The sequence below is a fragment of the Eleginops maclovinus genome, chromosome 18, assembly GCF_036324505.1.
Source record: "Eleginops maclovinus isolate JMC-PN-2008 ecotype Puerto Natales chromosome 18, JC_Emac_rtc_rv5, whole genome shotgun sequence".
NCBI classification, from domain to species: Eukaryota; Metazoa; Chordata; class Actinopteri; order Perciformes; family Eleginopidae; genus Eleginops; species Eleginops maclovinus.
The window spans coordinates 2,651,611-2,673,592 of NC_086366.1; the positions used below are offsets into that span (position 1 = coordinate 2,651,611).

General features: G+C 39.1%; 1 protein-coding gene across 2 annotated transcripts in view; it reads left to right on the plus strand.

Moving 5' to 3' along the window:
* Positions 1 to 6,399: 6,399 nt before the first annotated feature.
* Positions 6,400 to 21,982, plus strand: part of pax3b (paired box 3b) — a 36,294-nt gene continuing 20,711 nt past the window's right edge. For both annotated transcript variants that reach the window (XM_063907884.1, XM_063907883.1), the window contains exons 1-4: positions 6,400 to 6,747; positions 7,860 to 8,095; positions 8,259 to 8,388; positions 9,119 to 9,262. In XM_063907884.1, coding sequence (XP_063763954.1) covers positions 6,663 to 6,747; positions 7,860 to 8,095; positions 8,259 to 8,388; positions 9,119 to 9,262 — 595 coding nt within the window. In that variant the 5' untranslated portion in view covers positions 6,400 to 6,662. The remainder of the gene's footprint in view (positions 6,748 to 7,859; positions 8,096 to 8,258; positions 8,389 to 9,118; positions 9,263 to 21,982) is intronic.

Consider the following 21,982-nt stretch of genomic DNA (forward strand, 5'->3'; position numbering starts at 1 on the left):
TCAACCATCCAACCAACCAATTAATCAACCAACCAATTAATCAACCATCCAACCAACCAATTAATCAACCAACCAATTAATCAACAAAACGACCAACCAATTAATCAACCAACTAATTAATCAACCATCCAACCAACCAATTAATCAACCAACTAATTAATCAACCATCCAACCAACCAATTAATCAACCAACCAATTAATCAACCTTCCAACCAACCAATTAATCAACCAACTAATTAATCAACCATCCAACCAACCAATTAATCAACCAACTAATTAATCAACCATCCAACCAACCAATTAATCACTCAATAGAATGATTGACCGAACGACCAATCAACCAACCAATTAATCAATCAACCAATATATCAATCGAATGACCGACTGACCAATCAATCTTTATTTTTATAGCACTGTTTGTACACAAAGTACGTCACAAACCAGAAGCAATAAACTAACATAACAAAACAACTGAAGAAACCAAACCCTTCCCAGTTCATAAACAGAGCTTATAACTTATATTAAACACTTAATGACAACATCATTTCATAAACACAGAACTGAATAAAACAAGACTTCAATTGAATTAAATGTAACCTGAATTGAGAAGAGTTTTATCATGCTTAGTCTCATGACTAGTTTTAATGATTGAATAGGATTCTATTGTTTGTGCCATTAAATATTAAAGTACTGCTTGTGTTTTTCAGTGCTTGAGGATTACAGGATCTGTTATGCATCAAATATGCCCCCTACTGGTGCTCAAATAATGCTACATGCTATAAAAACCTTTCACAGTGGTGAAAGAAGTATTTTATGGAAGAGAGAGTACCAATACTGCAGAGTAAAAATACTCTGATGCAAATAAAAGTACAACATTTAACTCAAAGAACAAACAGACAGAGATTCTCCAGGCCCCCCCCCCCCCCCCCCCTATATGATACAGATTTATATTCGAGACATGAAGCTGGAGTCACATGCTCCATAAATTAAAGCCGTCACATTTACAGCTCCTCTTTACACTCTCATGTTGTTCGGACAACACTGAAGCCATCTGTGTCGGAGCGAGGCTGTAATTTCCAATCTGATGCAGTTACACTGATTTCTGGAAAATAGTTTCAGACATTGTTTACAAATGATTCACGACATAAAGTCCAAACTGAGACGGGTGTTTTCATGAGGAGGGCTTTTTATGTCAATGCCTCTCATTAGACATCAAGCTCAGCCCATAATAAGCTGTTATTGAGTGCTAGTAACACATGCATTATATTATTTGATACGGTATCATTAGACCAATTATACCCTAAGATGAATGTGGGCCTCTTAACCTTCCTTGGGTGAAAGTTCATCCATTCCCAAATTCTTTTATGTCAGGATAAAGGATTATTTTTGGTTAGTGCCAGAAAAATGACATGTGTGGTTATATACGATACGATAATAATGCTCACTTTCATTAGGTTTTGGGTTTTATTGAAATGTAAAGCATCTGGGGTCAATTTTGTAAAATCAATCAACATTTTGTGCTTTTTTAACTCAGAAATTAGGCTGTTGTTAGAGTTGATGAGACGACAACACAAGGGCTGGAAGGTCCTTTAAACCCTTTAAATTAAGTCCTTTACTTGATGATTTTCCATTTTTATTCAATGTTTTTGCATTTTGTGTGGAAGATATTGCACACTTTTCTATACAGCCTACAGTCAGTTTATAGACAAGCTGAAATAATCCATCCAATAGTCTTTAAAATAAGCTTCAACCAACTTAAGACATCTGCATTAATGTACTATTATAGTCCGACAAAGTCAAATGTTCCAATGATAACCAAACGATAAAAAAACTAATGTTTATTTATTTATTTGAACTTCCAGCTGTTTGTATTCTTCCTTACATTATTTTACACTGTATTCTTACTGGTGTTTTTGTCTGTTTAAGATAGTGTTGCTGTTGTTACAGAGTCATCTAAATACTCCTGGAAATAAACTGTTCAAAAGTAATAAATTAAGTCAATGGCTGCAGACTGTTAAATTGTACATTTGCAGATAAAAACGAAGTAAAGCAAAAATAAAAAAGACACGGCTTCTCCAGACAGATCCCCGTCAGCTCATCATGTCAATTAAAAATCAATTAGGAGAGGGACTATTTTAGGTCCTATATCTCTGTGTGAGTTATCACCATAACGGGGGGGTTAACTAATTGATTTAACAAATGTGTGTTTGTGATTGCCCCCCCCCCCACACACACACACACACACACACTCACAGCATGTGATGCAACTCATTTATTTCTCATCAGGAGAGATTTCTGACTTTGAATTTCATCCTCCGGTAATGGATTGGACACGCAGATTCAGTGTCGCCTTTAAAGAAAGGCCGAGGTATGCATCATGCCTGTCTCTGTTTCCCATTTGCCCTTTTCTGTTTTCCTTTCTCTCGCTCGGCTCTAATATCCAATTTCAATCAGATCACTGACTCCCCAATCGTCACGTCTGTACACGCAGAGACTGATGGTTACTTTCTTTAAGGAATGAGACAAAAGCAAAACAAATAGTACGTATTTATTCTGTGACTGCTCAAAACATGTGTTAGCGGCCTTGTTGATTTATCTACCTGAAGCCTTTAGCTGGCTTTCAGAGGTGGAAGAAGATTTGAGTTAAAGTAGAAAACTGTCAAAAATACTCTGATAAAAGTAAAAGTCCTGCATTCAAAATGTCACTGAAGTAAAAGTACATAAGTATTGTCATCAAAATATACTTAAAGTACACGTAAGCGTAGTGGCTCTTTTTGAAGGGACTATAAACTAAATTCCCTGGTGATAATTGATGCATCAATGAGTCCACAGCTGGTTATTAAAAGGGAGTTTTAATTACCCTTTATGCTATTGCTGGATATTTCAGGTTAAAATTACTTATCAATGTTTATTTATACTCAATGTATAGTAAGTCAAGCTGTTATACACATGTAGTGGAGTAACAAGTACAATTTTGGCTTGTAAAATGTGGTAAAAATACCATAAAATGAACATATTAGTAAAATAAGTAACAAAAAGTGTTGAAATACAAGTAAAGGTTTGTTGGTATAGTAAAAGTATTTGGATCAAATCAACTTAAGGTACAAAAACTACATTTTTAGAATAACATTTAATATATTCATGCGTTATATTTATTAAAGTGTTCATCAGTTTGATTTTGCAGCTGGAAAATAAAGAGCTTACTTGAATGGCTTTTTGAAATGCCAGATATATTAATGCATAATAATTAATGAGTTGATTTACATTTTTTGTAATACATTTGAACCTGCAGAGTGTTGTAAAATAAAGGTAATGCAGTAAAAAGTACCTAATGGTCTCCAAAATGTAGAGGAGTAGAAGTACAAGTACCTCAAAGTTGTACTCAAACGTACTTCATTACAAGCCACCTCTGCCTGCTTCATTACACACTCCTATTTCCTCTTCCTTTAAAACCATGTTATGACAACTCTCAGGTTAATTCACTAAAAAATATTTCCTGACATCCTCTTTAGCAGGTGAAAGCCCCCCCGTTACTCCTGCTTATTTTAACCCCCCCCCCCCCCCCCCCCACACTCCTCATTCTCCATTGTCTAGCAGCAGAGTCGCATTTGAAGTGCGTTTTCCTCCAAAGAGGCGAGAGTTAATTGAAACCCACTCAGCCTGTGGGATTTCTGCTGAGCGTGCATTAAGGTGAATGACAGGGACCCCCTCCCTGTGTTGAGCCCATAGGTGAGTGAAATGGAGGGGGGCATTAAAGGCCAGATCAGGTGCTGGGGAAGCGGGGTTGCGGCTTTGGTTATTGCACGAGTCTCATCAGGGCTTTTTTACCTGCATGCTACTCATAGGTGTCGGTTTGGAGCTTTGATCATGAATATATATTTAACAATTCAGGACTGAAAAGGCTTTCTGATTCTGATTCTGAATTTGCTTTTATTTACGGTCACGGAAAATTCGTGAACACGTGCACGAACCAATAGAGGAAATTACGTGACCATTTCACGAACTGGCGCGAGACTTGGTTAGTTTATTAGTTTGGTACATTATATTATTATGTCGAATATTAAAGTGTAGTCTAACTTGTTTCTTTTCTTTTAAATTGTGTATTATTTCAGTCAGGTTTTTTTTGCCATGTGGGTTTTAGCTGAATTTGCTTCGGTTGTAAAAAGAAAAAACTGAGCAATCTGAGAACCATTTCTTTTTTAAACAAGCAAGTAAGAAGAAAGGCATTCATTCATTATGTTTTTACTGTTGATTTGTATTTATTTAATTTAAATGTTAGTTTAATGTATGATTCATAACCTGCTGCTGCCTTTATCAAATATTGTTCCAATGTGGGATCGATGACTTTAATCTATATAGCCATCAGATATACATGAGGAAGGGTCGAAACAGCAATCATTATACTTGAGTTTTTATTTAAAGTCGTTGTTTTAAGAAAGATAACCTATTCTCTTCGTGGAATATCGTGGTTATTATTTAAGATTTTCCTTCAAATGAACATCCTGAATAATTGCTGTGTCATGTCTTCATCACTGCTTATTTGAACATGCTGGTTTAAAACTATAGAAGAAGATTCAGATGATTTCTGCGAGATTAAACCTTTCAAAACGAATAATAACATTGACTCACTAACCCAAATTATATATTTGTGCTTTCATGGGTTTCATCAGTATTTAGTGCTCAAAAGTGAGGAGTTCCTATTTCTCCAGCTTTTGTTTGGCCCGCTGCTTCAGTGATTGACCATGAAGGATGCTCAGAAAACACTCCTCGCTTCTCCAGTCTGCTTTTTTTGGCTCGGTGACAGCATTGATTATTAGACATTTTGGGGATGAACCCACACCCCACTTGTGCATATTGTTGCAGAGCCACAGACTGGCTTTACGGCCGCCCTGGCGTCGCACCCTGCTGAGGGAGCGCGTCCCCCTCAGACTGCTGCTGCTGCTCACACTGAACACATAATAAATTCCTCGAGCTGCACACACTTTAGCACCATTTGTGTCATATATGAAGCCATAGGGGGGGGGGGGTGAAGGAAATTAGGGGTCGTGTGCAATGGCATGCATTTCAACAAGCCTGCAGATGGCTTTACGCACAGGTTGACGACCAGATGAGGAAAGAGTGGACTACGGATTTGTTGGGTCAATTGTGCGTAAAGATCTAGGAGTTTTACCTTTGTTTTTGTTGCTTCATTTTGCTGCTGACTTGTTGATTAATGCAATAATCCAGTTTGGGTTTTATGTGAAGGATGTGATATTAAAAAGTCATAATTAAACAGAAAGAAATGTCAGGAATTTAGGATTTATTTAGAACGAATGACATTTTCCTTTTTTTGAAAACGTCATTATTGTGTGTGTGTGTGTGTGTGTGTGTGTGTGTGTGTGTGTGTGTGTGTGTGTGTGTGTGTGTGTGTGTGTGTGTGTGTGTGTGTGTGTGTGTGTGTGTGTGTGTGTGTGTGTGTGTGTGTGTGTGTGTGTGTGTGTCAATTCATACATGACCCATTCTGTGGATAGATGCTTAGTTTACAATAAAGGGGTAAATATAATGCAACATCTAAAGCAGAACACTCAACAATAAATATTTGAAATGTTTAGTTTTTTGTTGGGACTATTTCTACTTTATTTTGAGAGCTGTTTTTCCACTAATTAACATTATGTAAAGCAGCTCCATGACATAAGCACAAGTTATAGTAATGCTTTCAGTGTCTGTTGTTGGATTTCATTACACAGTTTGGTTGACATTTTTCTTTGTATTATTTACACAGTTTCTATCTTAAAGAACACTTGTGTATTGGGCTTTCTATATGGATGTTAATGTTGGTCATTGCTGCTGTCTGTGGTTTTATACACCTCCCCATGTTTCCATCTTGTAAATTAAGTACTTTGAGAGTAATGTAAAACAAAATGCATGACACAGTGTATAGGCTTGAACTTGTATTTGTATTTTCTTCAAAATGTTTCTTAGTTTTTTTGTATTTGTCTATTTTGAAAATAGAGGCGAATATATAATCAATCGAAAGTGATTTCCTGGATGTGGCTCACAACAGGATGTCTGTGCAAAACACTAATCATTTTCCAAATTAACCAAATAATTACACCTCGTCAGTCATCACGTGCAGCTCCTCTCCCCCCTGTAGTAAACCCAACACAGATCAGCTTTCTGAGCCTCTCCGCTGGTTAAGCAGGACTTCCAGGGACTGTGAACGGACGCCCCTGTCCCGTCCGAGCGGAACTGTGACAGCGTCTCTGATTGGATGAAAGTTTCCAGTGTCAGCCAATCCACGCAGAGCACTGAACCCTCTCGACCAGTCAGAGCGGGGAGCGTTGACAGGCACAGAGAGGAGCTCCGCTACTTTTGACGCTCTGCTCTCACTTTGAACCGGTGTCAACAAACAACAACAACAACAACAATATTTCCCTCCAGCTTCACATACATTTCCAATACCTCCTTATTCTGGAGATTTAAACCGAGGAAACTACTTTTTAACATCCAAAAAAAGTCCCTTTTTATCCTCCTTTTTTTCGGAGGCTGACCTCCAGGAAAGCTTCATCACAGGCGGAGACAACAGGCTTTCAACGCCGACTTTGCTGCTTCCAAACTCGGTGTTGAAGCTGCAGCCTCCCCGGCAGGAGGAGGTCCCTGAAGGCACCGCGGTGCTGGAGGTAATGAATGCGTTGGCGGGGTCAATACCGATGATGATGCGACCCACGCTGGCTCAGAACTACCCCCGCAGTGGCTTCCCACTGGAAGGTAAAAAGCATCCCGTTTACCCAAAGGAAGCCCTGGATGTTGAGGGGAACATGTGTTTATTTCTGCGCTAAAATCACTGTCAGGCTGCTTTTATTGGAGCCATTTTTCCTCAGAATCTTGGCTTAGAAACACAAACGTTGTGCAGTTATAGGACGTAAAGGTTTTGTAGGATTACATTTTGCTGAACTGACATATTTTGAAGTTTTGAGATTACTTTTATGAAGCCACAGACTTGTTTTTAACGTCTTGGCTTACAAAAAAATGTGTGAAGTTAAAGGACTTTTTAATGTTGGAATTACATCTGAGTAGCTGAGATGAGATGTTGTGTAATATAATTATCATTTTATAAGGCTATGCCACATGCTCTTATTCCATATATCTCGGATTGGAAACACACATTTTGCGCTGTTAAAAACTTGGATAGAATTTCATCTGAGGAGCTGAACTGAGATGTTTGTAATATATTTATTATGTATTTGATGCTACACTTATATAGCTGCATGCCTTGACCTGGAGACCGCAACTCTGTGCAAAATACATCTCAGCATCTAAACTCCCATATTTGTTTTATTTTTTCTTACTTTTAGGCCACTTTGGTCAATGTTTTGTTCCGCATCTCGGAAAACACAAAGTTTTTGCAGAAACTAAACGTTGAATAAAATAACATCCCGATGGCTGAACTGACATGTTTTTGCGATATTTTATCTCTACTTTTTTGCAGCTTATCGTACTGTGTTTAGCATCTTGTGTGCAGGCTTTGTAAATGATTAGACTGTTACCATGTTTGCATTGTTTATACACAACTTTAATGGGATGATTTCATAATGATCCATAAAAACTGTAACGAGCAACACATTTATTGTCAGCTGGTTTGGGAGCAGTAAAAAATAACACTGTTCTTCATTCTGATTAAAGCTGTTCTATAAACATCATGGTGACACGTGTTCACATTGTTGTGTTTAAAAAGTATAGGCTACTTTATTGGGATCATAATATATTAATATGTTGGTGTGTAAAATGTAATTTATTATCAGCTCGTCAGTATTTCTGGAGCTGCTAAAATCACCTAACTGACATTTACCTCTCATATTTTATTTAATTTAAACATGTAGTGTCTACCCCTTTGGGTCAAGGCCGCGTGAACCAGCTCGGAGGAGTGTTCATAAACGGCAGACCTTTGCCCAACCACATCCGACACAAGATCGTGGAGATGGCGCACCACGGAGTCCGGCCGTGCGTAATCTCCCGGCAGCTGCGCGTCTCACACGGCTGCGTCTCCAAGATCCTGTGCCGGTACCAGGAGACCGGCTCCATCCGACCCGGGGCCATCGGGGGCAGCAAACCCAAGGTACATAAAGAACAAAGAAAGCGGCGTAATAAAGCCGTGTTGAATGCTTTCACAAAAAAACAAAAACATTAACGTGTTGTTGTTTTTGGAGACATTGTGTGCATTGTGCCCCCAGGGCCACAACAAAGTGAATTAACAGTGCCACTTTTCTGACCTTTTGAAGCAGGGAACAACGCCGGACGTAGACAAGAGAATAGAAGATTACAAGAGGGAAAACCCGGGTATGTTTAGCTGGGAGATTCGGGATAAATTACTGAAGGATGGGATATGTGACCGCAACACCGTGCCTTCAGGTAAAGAAGGGCAGACATGAATTAATCTAAAAATCCCCATATTATCATTTAGCCTTGGGAAAAGTGTTCATTTATTGTTCTATATTATTTTATATTTTATTCTTTATTATTTCTTTGATTTATTTTATTTTATGTTCGACTTCATTCTGTATGATCTCAAGAGAGGAACGTTGACCATATTATTATACAGGCTAGATGAACTCAACAATTAGTAGAGGAATAAGTTACTCAAAACAAATCTGTCGTTTCTTTTAGTTTGAACTTTTTAGAAACTTTTCACAACTTATTTTTTTACTGACATATTTCAGACTAATGGTTTATACCTCTGCCATAATTTAGATCGGTCCCAATTAATACTATGTGAGTATTTTTGTAAAGAACAAAACAAAAACAAAAACAAAAATAATTTGTCAATTTCCACTTTATGAACATTATTATTGAAAACATTAAATTCATTTATTTTATTTGATAGAAAAATAACCTTTACCATATTATTATACAACCCAATTAAACATTTTGATGTATTTATATATTTTTAAATAAAGAAACTTAACAATTACTCGGCTAATATTATAAAAACTGCCATTTCTTTAAGTGTTTTAACTGTTTTTGAGACTTTTCACTTCTTTTCACTCTTATTTATTTCAAGTTGCAAATTATTATCACTGTTAAAAAAAAAAAAGTACTTTATTTTTTTGCTAATTTCCTTTTTCTGGCCGATCCTGTGCAGTGAGCTCCATCAGTCGCACCATGCGGAGTAAGTTCGGGGGAAAAGGCGACGAAGAGGAGGATGAGGAGGAGCTGGAGAGGAAGGAGCTGGAGGAGAGCGACCGGAGGGCCAAACACAGCATCGAGGGCATCTTAGGAGACAGATGTGAGTGAAACCTCCTCTTATTGCTGCTGAAGTACAAGTTGTCTGTTCTCTCCTTGAACTTCAGAGAGCTCACACACATCAGAGCAGGCTGGATCAGTTAGTGCTGTGAGTCCATGAGGGGGGGGTTTTATTATGATGTTTATTGCTAATCTGCGGTGCTTTTGGGAGTGAAAACGTACCTAAAGTGTCCAAATATATTCTCTAATTTAGTCAGTTTGATTACAGAGGATAGCACTCTTACTTCCCCTCGTGCAGAAGTGTGTGAAAGCTGCAACCTGTTGATGGTTATAGCCGGGTGTAAAGCACAGTGCTGGTGTAACTGCATGGCTCTCTGTGGAGCTTTAGCATGCTGTAAAGTTGTAGGAAGGGGGTGGAGAGAGGGAGAGAGGGAGTGTGTGTGTGTGTGTGTGTGTGTGTGTGTGTGTCATCCTTTGTTAGGAATTCTTTATCGACCATATCTCTCCCGCTAATGCTTTTCCCATGAGGCCTCCCCGTAAATCAAGCAGCAGGTGATGGTGAGGGTGAAGTGTGTTTTGAGTGTGTGTGTGGGAGTGTGTGTGTGTGCAGCAGTGTGCGTGAAAGGCCTCTGCATGCATGTAAGTCTGCATATGAACTTTTTTTATTTTTAAAGACTGTGTTCTTCTGGATTACATTATAAAGCACTCCTTTATATGGAACTGTAGTACGTTATGGAACCATCATTTACGTTCTGCTTGGTTGGCAGTTTATTATTTTATGCAACAAACCCATTTGTATTAGTGTTTCAAATGACAGCGTTAGTAAAACGTGACCACCTGCAAGATTCAGTCCAATAATACACATATATTTAACATGTGTAAATATTTTAAATACAATTTTAATGACATTTAAGTTAATTAAACAATTAAACGAGGTTCCAAAAAACCCAACTAAAGGGATTTTGCAAAAGGAAATGTTCGAAGTATTTGCAGTTTTTATACTAAACGTTCATGTGAGGAGTTATAGCGGGAAAACAAAATATGAGAATGAATTAAGAACGTTAACTGAAGGAGGAAAACAGAGTCTATTAGAGCTTAAGACGAGCTCACTACCCAAATCAAGCTTCATTAAGCAATTTTTCAAAATAAAATCGAACGTTTACTCCTTATAATTAAACAGATGTTCGAGCTAACACAAACTAATTGAAAGACGTCATTGCGTCACTTTTACACACATCATTGGAGTGAAAAATCTTCACGCTTTAATTTCCAAATGATCCATCATGAATCCATGTTGAGTTTTCTCTTTGTATAAAAACAAACTGGTCTGATGGTGTGCTTGTCATCCATTAACTGGCTGATTGCGATCAATGTAAACATTTTTCTGTTCCCTCTGGAAAAGTTAATTACACTCCTTTTCTGTGGGCTCAGTGTGTGGCAGCTGAACTGAAATGGGGAAGGCTAATTCCTGGAAAACACTGTGAGGTGATGATAGTTAAGCCAATTAACCCTCAGTCAATTCACTGCTCACGAAAACAAATAAAGTTAAGAAATGTTAACGAAACACATCAAATTAACACTTTAACTAAAACAGGTGTCACCAGAGATTAGACGGCTCCCAAAATGATTTTATTTCAAACACTTTTTAAAGAGTTTAAGCAGCGAAATGCCAGAGGTGGGATGTAACAAGAAAGAAGAGGTAAATGGTGCACTTTTAGTCCACTATATTTATTTAATACGTTTAGTTGCTAGGCAGATTAGGATTAATGATGGTAAATGTAATCTCCCTTAAATCAGACTGTAGTTCACCTGCAGTAAATCCAGCAGCTACCCTGCAGTATACAAAGCCATTCAAACTAGCTGCACCTTTACCAGCTCTGAGAACACTTTAATGATCAATCATTATAAAACAGATCAGAGATATTATTCTGAAATGGACCAATCAGACAATGAGTACTTTTACTGTCGCTACTTTAAGTACATTTAGAGGAGAGTACTTTCTACTTTCACTGGAGGAACATTTAGAATACTTTTACTGTGACAGAGTATTCCTACACTCTGGTACTTCTACTTTACTCAAGTACAAGACCTGAGTACTTCTACTTTACTCAAGAACAAGACCTGAGTACTTCTACTTTACTCAAGTACAAGACCTGAGTACTTCTACTTTACTCAAGAACAAGATCTGAGTACTTTTACTTTACTCAAGAACAAGACCTGAGTACTTCTACTTTACTCAAGTACAAGACCTGAGTACTTTTACTTTACTCAAGTACAAGATCTGAGTACTTTTACTTTTACTCAAGAACAATATCTGAGTACTTCTACTTTACTCAAGTACAAGATCTGAGTACTTTTACTTTTACTCAAGAACAATACCTGAGTACTTCTACTTTACTCAAGAACAAGACCTGAGTACTTCTACTTTACTCAAGTACAAGACCTGAGTACTTTTACTCAAGTACAAGATCTGAGTACTTCTACTTTACTCAAGTACAAGATCTGAGTACTTCTAATTTTACTCAAGTACAAGATCTGAGTACTTCTACTTTACTCAAGTACAAGATCTGAGTACTTCTACTTTTACTCAAGTACAAGATCTGAGTACTTCTACTCAAGTACAAGATCTGAGTACTTTTACTTTTACTCAAGAACAATATCTGAGTATTTCTACTTTTACTCAAGTACAAGATCTGAGTACTTCTACTTTTACTCAAGAACAATATCTGAGTATTTCTACTTTTACTCAAGTACAAGATCTGAGTACTTCTACTTTTACTGTATCAGAGTACTCCTACTCTCTGGTACTTCTACTTTTACTTGATACTTATTCCACCTCTGCATGAAGCCCAGCGTTAGTTGCTCTGCCTCTGCACAAACATATGTCACCACAGATTAGACGGCCCCCAAGATGAGTTTTTCCAACACTTTTTAAATCAGTTTTAGCAGCGATGCCTACCTCCTCGCATCAGTAACACGGGGGAGGAGACATAAAGGAGACAAAATGTCCCACAGATGAGTTGATCAAACATTTGTTCAATGGGGGAGGATGAACTTGGGAGACAAAGGCGGGAGAGTCTATTTGGGGACAAAAGGCCAGCTTGGAAACAGCTTTGAGCAAAGAAGAATAAGCTGTTTATAATTCAGTCAGAGGGAGAAAAGCTCGTGCACAGAGAAGCCTCAGTGAACACACACTGTGGGAGAAATGAAGGATGAATTATTCAGCGAGAGAAAATGGCCGTTTTCACCTACAAAATGTTTCCTTTGGGCTGTAAAGAAGCCCGCTGCCATTCAGGAGGACAATACGGTTTCTGAAATCCACTCACGTAACTGCCCGAGGATGCGTGCGCGCCCCCACGACCTGCACACAGGAAGGTTCCACCCGTGAACGCGCACACAAACACGCATTGGACACTTCGCCTTGAGATTTTCAAAGTAAAATGTGGACCAAGGCGAAGTTTTCTCAGAGTTGGAATGTATATTTCAGAGGAAGAAGTTTAATAAAAAGTCAGAAATATAAATGTAAGGTCACTATCAAGAAGCTTTGGATTGTTTTCAGGCTTTTTGTGTAAAAAAGGGGTAAATTTATCCGTTGTTTTTACGAGGAAATATATTGTGGAAGAGAACCAATTTAAAATACCAGCCCCAAACAGAATCTAGAAATCCTACAAATACAAATAATACACTTAAAAATGTAATTTAATTATGGATAAAAGAACAAAATCAAATGTTTTCGGAAATGTGATTTGTTTCTGAAGTCTTTAAACCTTTAGGAGCTTTCTTGCTGTCCTGTTGCATTTGTAAAACCACCGCTTGAAAACAGAGAGACGTCCTGAGTCAGCAGCTTTTCATTTAGCCTGATATCCCTGTTTGTCATAATAGTATATTCAGACGTGCATCATGTCTTTAATCTCGGAGGGAGATGCTGATGCTAACTCATGATCTGTTGATGATTGTAATGCATCGTGGCAGAGACCTTATTTAACATTAAACAGAAGTCAAATAAACCCAGAAATCCAAAGGCATCGAGACACACAAATAATAAATTACATTACGGACAAAGAAATCGCATGAGTAGTTTAGTTGTTTTTAAACAGAGTAACGTCAGCAGATTTTAATGAAGTTTGTCATGATAATATATTCAGACTGTAATCATCTCTCTGCGCTTTGATTGGAAAAAACATCGTGGCAGAGAACTTGTGTACAATAAACCAAAAAAAACCCCGAGAAACACAACAATTAAATTATGGTTAAAACGAAGAAAGACTGTTTTCCTAAATTGCACCAGCAGTTTTAGAGCGTGCCGTCAGCTTCATCTCTAATTTCTAATAAAACTCAGACTTTACTCATCCCTCGGAGGACGAAGCTAATAATCCCGAGGCTAAAGCGCGTGATCTATCATTGATTCTTTGATGAGCGCCGGCCTTGGCCCCCGCGCGCATTAATAACGTCCTCTAAATGATGTGGATATTGTGCCATGTCACATTTAATGACGGAGGGAGTGTATTAAAGAGTGCTTTCGCTGAATGGGGACCAATGTTCTCCCCGGAGAGCCCCGGTGTTGCCCGGAGCGCAGCGGCACAAAGGGGGCCCCGGACACCCGTCCTGCCCGGCGCACAGCTCCAAAAAACTCCCCCCTTCCTCCTCCCTCTTCCTCCCCTTCCTCCTCCTCCTCCTGCACCACTTGCTCCCCAAATCTCTTCAAGCAGATTAAATCGACTCCTTTATTTCATGTCACTTTCATCTGGAGAGCCACACCGCCCCCCCCCCCCTTCCTCTCAGTCTCTTTAGTCCATAAGTCTCATAAAAAGTTTCCAACTCAGCTCCTTCATTCTGAAAACAAAAGTACCAGTGATTCTAAGACGCTAATTTAATTCTGATCATTTCAATACCTGATCTTGTGTTTTATGCATGAATTAAATCACAGCAACTCGTGTATTTAGTGCCTTATCGAAATAACAATATACATTTCAAACCATGCATGAGATGAGGCTTCAGAGAAATAATATGGGTGATAAAAAACGACTTCACACCATTTGTACCTGTTGCTAATATGTGTTAAATATGGTAATTCAGTTTAATATACTTTTTGACATGCATGGGAATAAAATAAATGTCTTTGTGGTTATTCTACGGGGGAACAGAGACCATAACAAGTGAAACAATATAATGAAGGAGTCAGAGTTGGATCGAATGACAGCGTTAATTCTCCAAAATACACTTTATTATCAAAAACCAACAACATACCTTTTGACAAATGCAGGTGAATAAAACACAAGTATTTACCTGTTAGCATCTTCTCTGGCTTCAGAGCATTCATAGTCTCACTTATATAAGGAAGGGGTCTTTAAAAGAAACACTGTTCAACATGTGTAAATAGCTAATTAAATAAATCGTGGTAATTCAAAGACAATCCAAAGAATACCTTTTGAGTCCAAAGCCAAAAGCAGTTTGCTCCTTTCCTGTCTTTCTGTAACGTTGGTTTGCACCATTAATATTTGCCATTATTTGATCATATGTGAGAATTATTTAAAAAAAATCTGCATCTCTGTTGCTCAATAAGACGATGAATCAAATGGACAAATGAAAACCAAATTCTTCCCCAAATTCCCAAACATTACGTCAAGCTAAAAACAGAAACTTAATTCTACAAAAAACCGATCTCTCCCCTGAATGTACTGTCACATATTCATGTGTCCGGCGTTAAATTGGCCTCTCTCTCTCTGTGCCAGCATCAGAGTAATTAACCCTGGAGACAAAGTTAATGATTAAAACAGTCATGGTGCCCCCCCCCCACCCCCCCTCCTGCTGCTGCTGCTGCTGCACATTTTCACAGTGTATCTTTACGAGTCCATACTTAGTTAGGTGAAATTAGGCAGATAATACAGAGGAGCCTTGTTGAGGGCCGATACATTTCCATTTAGCTCGTAACACACACACACACACACACACACACACACACACACACACACACACACACACACACACACACACACACACACACACACACACACACACACACACACACACACATTCCACTCTGCAATGCAAACAGTCAAAGGGATAACTTTATTTGGTGAAAGGGGATCCTGGAAAGGGCTAATTGAATAAGCTCGGGGATCTTTGAAAAACCTCTGCCATGGTGAGCGCAGTCATCATGTCATAATTAGGTTTATTGAGGCGCATTCCTTCAATCTGCCTCCATTCCCCCTCAGGGCTCCTTTGTATCCAGGGTCCGGGGGCCAATGGGCCGGGGGGGACAAAAGGGAAAACCGTGAGCACACAATACATGAAAGAGCCGTAAAGATTTAGCGCGCTTTGTCACAGAAACGGAGTGGGACTTTGTTTGTGTAAATAATGCGAGTGATGAAGAACTTGGAGGGGCTTTTTTTTCTTCTTCTTTCTAAGGACGGCGTGCTGCAGATGTAATAATGTGGGCGAGGGATGAAGGAGCAGAGGAGGAGAGTGGGAGCAGTGTGTGTGTGAGGATGATGGTGTGTGCAGAGGCATGCTTTGAGATTCACTTTGCAGTTTCTATCTTATCTTCAGATTCTAACGTTTCCATCGGTCAAACTTTTTCCAGAATCAGTAAACTTGCATGTACTTTTAGACGTGTTTGCAGTTGCACATCATACATGTTGTTGCATGCGATTGACCCATGAGCTCTGTGGTTTTCCCTTGACTCTCTGGCCTTGAACGCAGTGCTCTCATTACAGCTCCTACAAAGCATTATTTCCATTGTTGGATAAGACGTTTGGTGTCAGAAAATGGTGAAAAAAGTCAATCAGTGCTCCCAAATGCCCCTGATAACTTCCTCTACCGTCTGTTTTTATCACAACTTAGAGATATTTAGTTTGGTGTCATAGATGTGTAAAGAAATCAGAATATATGCACATTTATGAAGCGGAAATCAGGGGATTTCTAACTTATTTTACCCCCGAAAATGCTCAAATCAACTCTCAAATTAGTGTTTGATTGATTAGATTGTTGACAAAAACATTGATTCATTGGTTAGCTAGACATTAAAGTTAGTATTGATAAAGATGTGTTAAATAAACTTTATCAACAACTAAACCTGTTTTATTTTCGTACATTCAATACGATAGAAAGCTGAGACAATAAGGACGAACTTCTTTGGCATTTTTGCTCAGAAAAGATCTGAAACCAGAAGAAATGCCTCATATTTCAGTCTTTTCCTAGCGTTATTGAGCAGTAATGCCCCAAAATGATCTAATTTGAGCTTCCCAGAGGTCAAAGTGTCTGCTTTTATCCGTACCATCTTTGGTTTGTGTGACACAAGACAGTTGACAACACTTTGGACTTTCTGAGTAGCATTTTTTTCACCCCTCAATTTAGAGACCAAACCATTGAGCGAATAATTGCGAGAATAACCAGCAGACACTTTGATGAGCGGTAATTGTTGCACACCATTTTCTGTCTCATCAAATCTGCCAGAAACAGAGTCAACAAGCTCTTGATCGGACCCTGTAATGGCCGTCGGCTATTACTGCTGTCTGCCACGAGAAGAGGGGGCTCTGTGTGTCCCTGAATGTGTCAGTCAGTGTCCCTGGGCACGAGGGCAAAAGGGGGCACGAGGGCCAAGTGGCGAGCACCAAATCACTCTCATCCCCCCCCCCCCGAGGCTCTCTCTCTCTCCGTCTCCCCATCCCTCTCTCCTCACCCCTTTTTCTAATAAGCCCATGCATGATGACCACTCACGCATGAAAACATAGTTATCTGCAAATGAATGGCCGCTCTATGCTTCATTAAAGCCTCTTTTTCCTTTCACACTCTTATTGTGACCCTCTGATATCAATTCAAAGGGCAATTAATGAATGCACACCAACTTTGAAGTCGGGGTGTGTGTGTGTGTGTGTGTGTGTGTGTGTGTGTGTGTGTGTGTGTGTGTGTGTGTGTGTGTGTGTGTGTGTGTGTGTGTGTGAGGAGGGGGTATTTGGGGTATTCCCGTGATGGACTAGCCACATTGAGCGCAGAGTGAGCCAGCCCCAAAGACGGTTTGAAGGGAGTGAAAGAGTGAAAAGGCTCCGGCGAAGGTCAAGTAGAATGGCTGGCTTTAGAATAAGGCCCCTCTTTATCCGGAGTAAACGCACTATAGGCTCAACAGCTGGGGGGAGAGGCGTTGTGTTTTAATGTGAGTGTGTGTGTTTCTGAGAGGGAGGAATGTGTGTGTGTTTTCGTCTCGTGCATCTGTCTGCATGTGTGTGTGGAAATCATTTTTATAGTATGTTTCTTAGAGTGGAGGAAGAAGTTCTCAGACCTTTAAAAGTGAAAGTCCTGCACACGAAATCTTACTAAAGGGAAAGTGCACAAGTATTGACATCACAATAAAGTACTTATTATGCATAATAACCCATCACATGTCATATTCACTAACTGGATTATGGTTATTGATGCTTGAATGTGTTGGGAGTGGAGCTGAATACGTTATTTCATGTTGTATGAGTTAAATGTAGAGGAGTGAAATGTGTAATAGTGGCTTCTAAAATGCAGTGGACTTAAATCATAAAGCATCATCAATTGAAAATACTCAAGAAAAGTACAAACTTAAGTACAGTGCTTTCTGAAAAGGAACACTGAGTGTGTTTTCCTCTCATGCATCTGTTTGAGTGTGTGTTTGAGTGTGTTTCTGACAGTGGTGGACGAAGACCTTTAAAAGTCCTGCATACAAAATCTTACAAAAATGGAAGTGCACAGGCATCCAAATGAAGCACCAAAAGTACTCAGTATGCATAATGGACCATCTTATATCATATTAAATACCTTAATTATGATTATGGAGGCTTTAATGTGTGCATAACTGCTGGTAAACGTGGAGCTAACTACTTTATATACTGCGTACCGCTGCTGGATATCTTAACCTATAATTATAAGTCAATGTTTATTTGGATTAGCTAATAATCAAAATCTGTAAGCTGTCAGATAAATGAGTAATAGTAGAGTAAGAAATTACAATACATGTTATTTATGAAGGGCTTAGAGACACTTACCAGAGTAGAAATGTATATAAAACACAATTAAATCAACACACTTAACTATTGACTCCGAAAATGTAGTCGAGTAAAATCATAAAGAAGCACTAACTGAAAAAACTCAAGAACTGTGAGTACAGTACACGTGTGTGTGTGTGTGTGTGTGTGTGTGTGTGTGTGTGTGTGTGTGTGTGTGTGTGTGTGTGTGTGTGTGTGTGTGTGTGTGTGTGTGTGTGTGTGTGTGTGTGTGTGTGTGTGTGTGTGTGTGTGTGTGTGTGTGCGCGCACCAGGGTCAGGGTTGAGTGTCAGAGTGTACGGAGGCCAGTGAACGTCTCTGTGCTGCTGACGGGCGACAGGCAGCTGTCAATCAGCTGACCGATGGAGCCTGACTCTCATTCAGAGCTTTGTTAACTAATTAGCCCCGAGGCTTTTGTGTGGCGTCGGGGAAAAGAGGGCTTAAAATGTGTGTTTATTCTGCAGTCACGCCATGTGGGAATATCTCTTTTGTAGCGTGCACACTCTCGACCTTGAGAGCAGACGTTGTGGTTTTCCTCCTCTGCGAAAAAGATGCAGGAAAATAATGAATTTGGAATGAATGTGCCGCTCTGTAGACGTTGATTACAGGTATTTCCGTGTTTAAATATGGATTCCCTGCCAAACCGGGAGTTCCTTAGTAATATTTACCATCTGAAAGCTGAGTAGGAAACTCAGATCTCCCCTCACCCATGAATGCAGCATTATGAAGCGCAGTTCTGATTTTCAGCGGTGGAATGAGTTCTCAGATTTCAATACAAATATCTAAACATTTGTATTAAATTACAGTTAATTATCAAAAGTCAAAGTGCTTATTGTACATAATAGCCCATTTGAGATTAAGATGTCTGATGAATGAATGGTTATTATAAGTGTCAATGCTTATTTATAAGTTGATCTTGTGCTAATAATCAGAATCTGTGAAGAAGATGAGCTGTCAGATAAAGGTAATGGAGTCAAAAGTGAAATATTGAGGACTAAGTACCTCCAAATTGTACACAACTTGAGTAGATGTACTTTATTTTATTCCACCGCTGCTGCTTTTCTTAATGTCTTGCACTTAAAGTCGTTGGATAAAATGTCTTACTCAGCAATTCTCTACGTTGTTTAATCAATAGTAAGAGTAGAGCAGTATGGACGGAGTTTGAGTTGTTCTTTATGATCCTACCTTTCCAAGAGAACACATTACCCTTCACCTGAACAGGTTGCATTACCTGAAAGCCCAATTTAAATCCAGTGTTTACGACATATTACATATAACGCTTTGTCTTGCCTTTGTTTGTACCCTAAAATAGCTTCACACTTCATAGTAGCTTCAGTTCTAAGGGATTTTCACACATATGTTTGATAAACTTCCAAGTGTTGTTTTCCTTTGGATATTCAGCTGACGAGTAAAGACACAAGAACATATTTTAGTGTAAGAAGCTAGGCTCAGTCAGTAGGGGCTTGGACTGGGAATCGTAGGGTTGCCGGTTCAAGTCCCCGAACAGACTTGAAATATGGAAAGTGGACTGCTACTTGGAGAGGTCCCAGTTCACCTCCTAGGCCCTGCTGTGGTGCCCTTGGTCCCCATTGCTCCTCGGGCGCTGCACAATAGCTGCCCACTGCTCCTAGTACTAGGATGGGTTAAATGCAGAGGACCAATTTCGCTGTGTGCATGTATGTGACAACACATGCACACAGCAGAGCACATATATTAGAAACCCATCTTAAGACGCCAAACACTTTATCCTTCACCTGAACAAGTTGAATTTAATACCTGAAAGCGACTTTGATATATGCTTTGAAGAGATATTACATGTGACACTTTGTCATGCATTGAGATTTATTCAGGTTTGACCTTGAATTAGCTTTATATTTTAAAAGGAGCAGATCAGTTTTAAGTGATACCCACTCAGATTTCATGTTTGACAAACTTCCAAATGTTGTTTTCCTTTGGATATTCAGCTGACGAGTAAAGAAACAAGAACATGTTTTTGTTTAAGAAGCTGGAATCAGGGAATTCTTTAAAACAAGATAGAATTGAACCCCAATAGAACCCCAGTCAGTGAAAGGTTCATGTCTCAGTGGGTCATATCGTTCCACTTACTGATAAAATGTCTAAGCAACAGTAAGAGAGGGTAGTGCGTTAACCCTAACCCGTTATCCCACATATAAAAGAAAGCTGTCTAATAAAAATAATGATCCTTTACCTGAACAAGTTGCATTTCCTGAAAGCCACATTGAATTCTACTTTTTGTAGAAATGACATCGAACCCTTTTGCAAGAATAGACAGTTCTTTAAGTCTTTGGGTTTTTTGGATGAAATATATCTGAAGGTAGCATCAGTTTTAGGAGATTTGCACTCAGAGTTTATGTTTGATATACATCCTAAAGTGGTTTTCCTTTGCACCTTCAGTTGATGAGTGAGAAAACAAGAACATATTTGAGTTAAAGAAGCTGGAGTCAGGGAATTTAGACGTCTAATAAATGCTCTAACTGATTAATACACTTTCAAAATAGTCCCCAATTAATTTATGTGCAGCTCTAGCTAGAGAAAATCAGCCATCAATTAGCCACTACCTACACAAGTTGCATTTACTACCTGAAACCAACTTTCAAATATCCTTTTTGTAGGAATTATATCAAACATGCACGGATATTTGTTCAAGTCTTTGTGATTTTTCCATGAGATGTCTATATTTTAAAGCAGCAGATCAGTTTCAAGTCCTTTGCGTCCCGGTTTGAGTCTCTTTCTGAGGGAAAAAGAGAGGACGCTGTCATTTAAAGCGATTGAGAGTGACAGTGAACCTGCTAACAGCTCACCTTGCTGGATTCAAACCAGTGCCCCGCTGACAGAGAAGAAGTGCCGGGTCACAGGGTCGCTCTCCCCCAGCGCTGCACAGGAAACAGGGTTAGAAACACATTTAGCTACGAATGACAGGTAACCATTTCCTCATAGCCCCCCACTTGCAATAACTCCCATAATTCCTTGTTGACAGCAGCCTCGGACTCTCAGTTTTTAGTAGGATAACAAAGCTGTACGTGCGGGGGGAAACGTCAAAGAGTTCTTATGATGTTTTTCAACCACTTTCGCTTCACTTTAGGGAAAAACAGGAGGAAATATGTGAAGGAGAAGTCATCAGGACTCAGGAAAAGAGACTGCTTTTACACTGGGAGTTAATTTATGAAGCCAGGGAGGATGTAATCGATGTGTGTACAGATCACTTTGAGTAGACCAACACTGAAAACGCATCTAGATACTTCATTAAGGCTTTATACTAGTGGACAGCAGTAGTAAAATATCTTATAAACAAGGTTTTGGATTAAAAAAAAGAGGAAAGTGAAAGGAAGTGGTGGCTCACCCTCGGTCTACTCGTATTAGAAGTTTGATTGCAATATATGCATCACTTCTGTACATATCATCATTGAAATCATGTGCAATAGCTGAATTAAGCACCGCTAAACACTGTGAAACGTTACTCGGTTAGTTACAGTAATTAGTGTAACACTCTTTAGTTCATATTCAAAACCTACAAGCACTTTGGAAAGTTAACGTTAGGGTAGAAAGTGTTTAATAAGCACCGTAACTTACATGATCTGTGTTTGTTGTGACACTTTACATGATGCAGCTGCAGGAATTGTGGGACAGCATTATCAATTCTTTCATAGATTAGCTCATACGCTAAAGGAGCGAATAAATGAAGCATGGAAGCTCAGTTTTGAACGCCTCTTATCATGGCTCCCACTTATAGGTACTT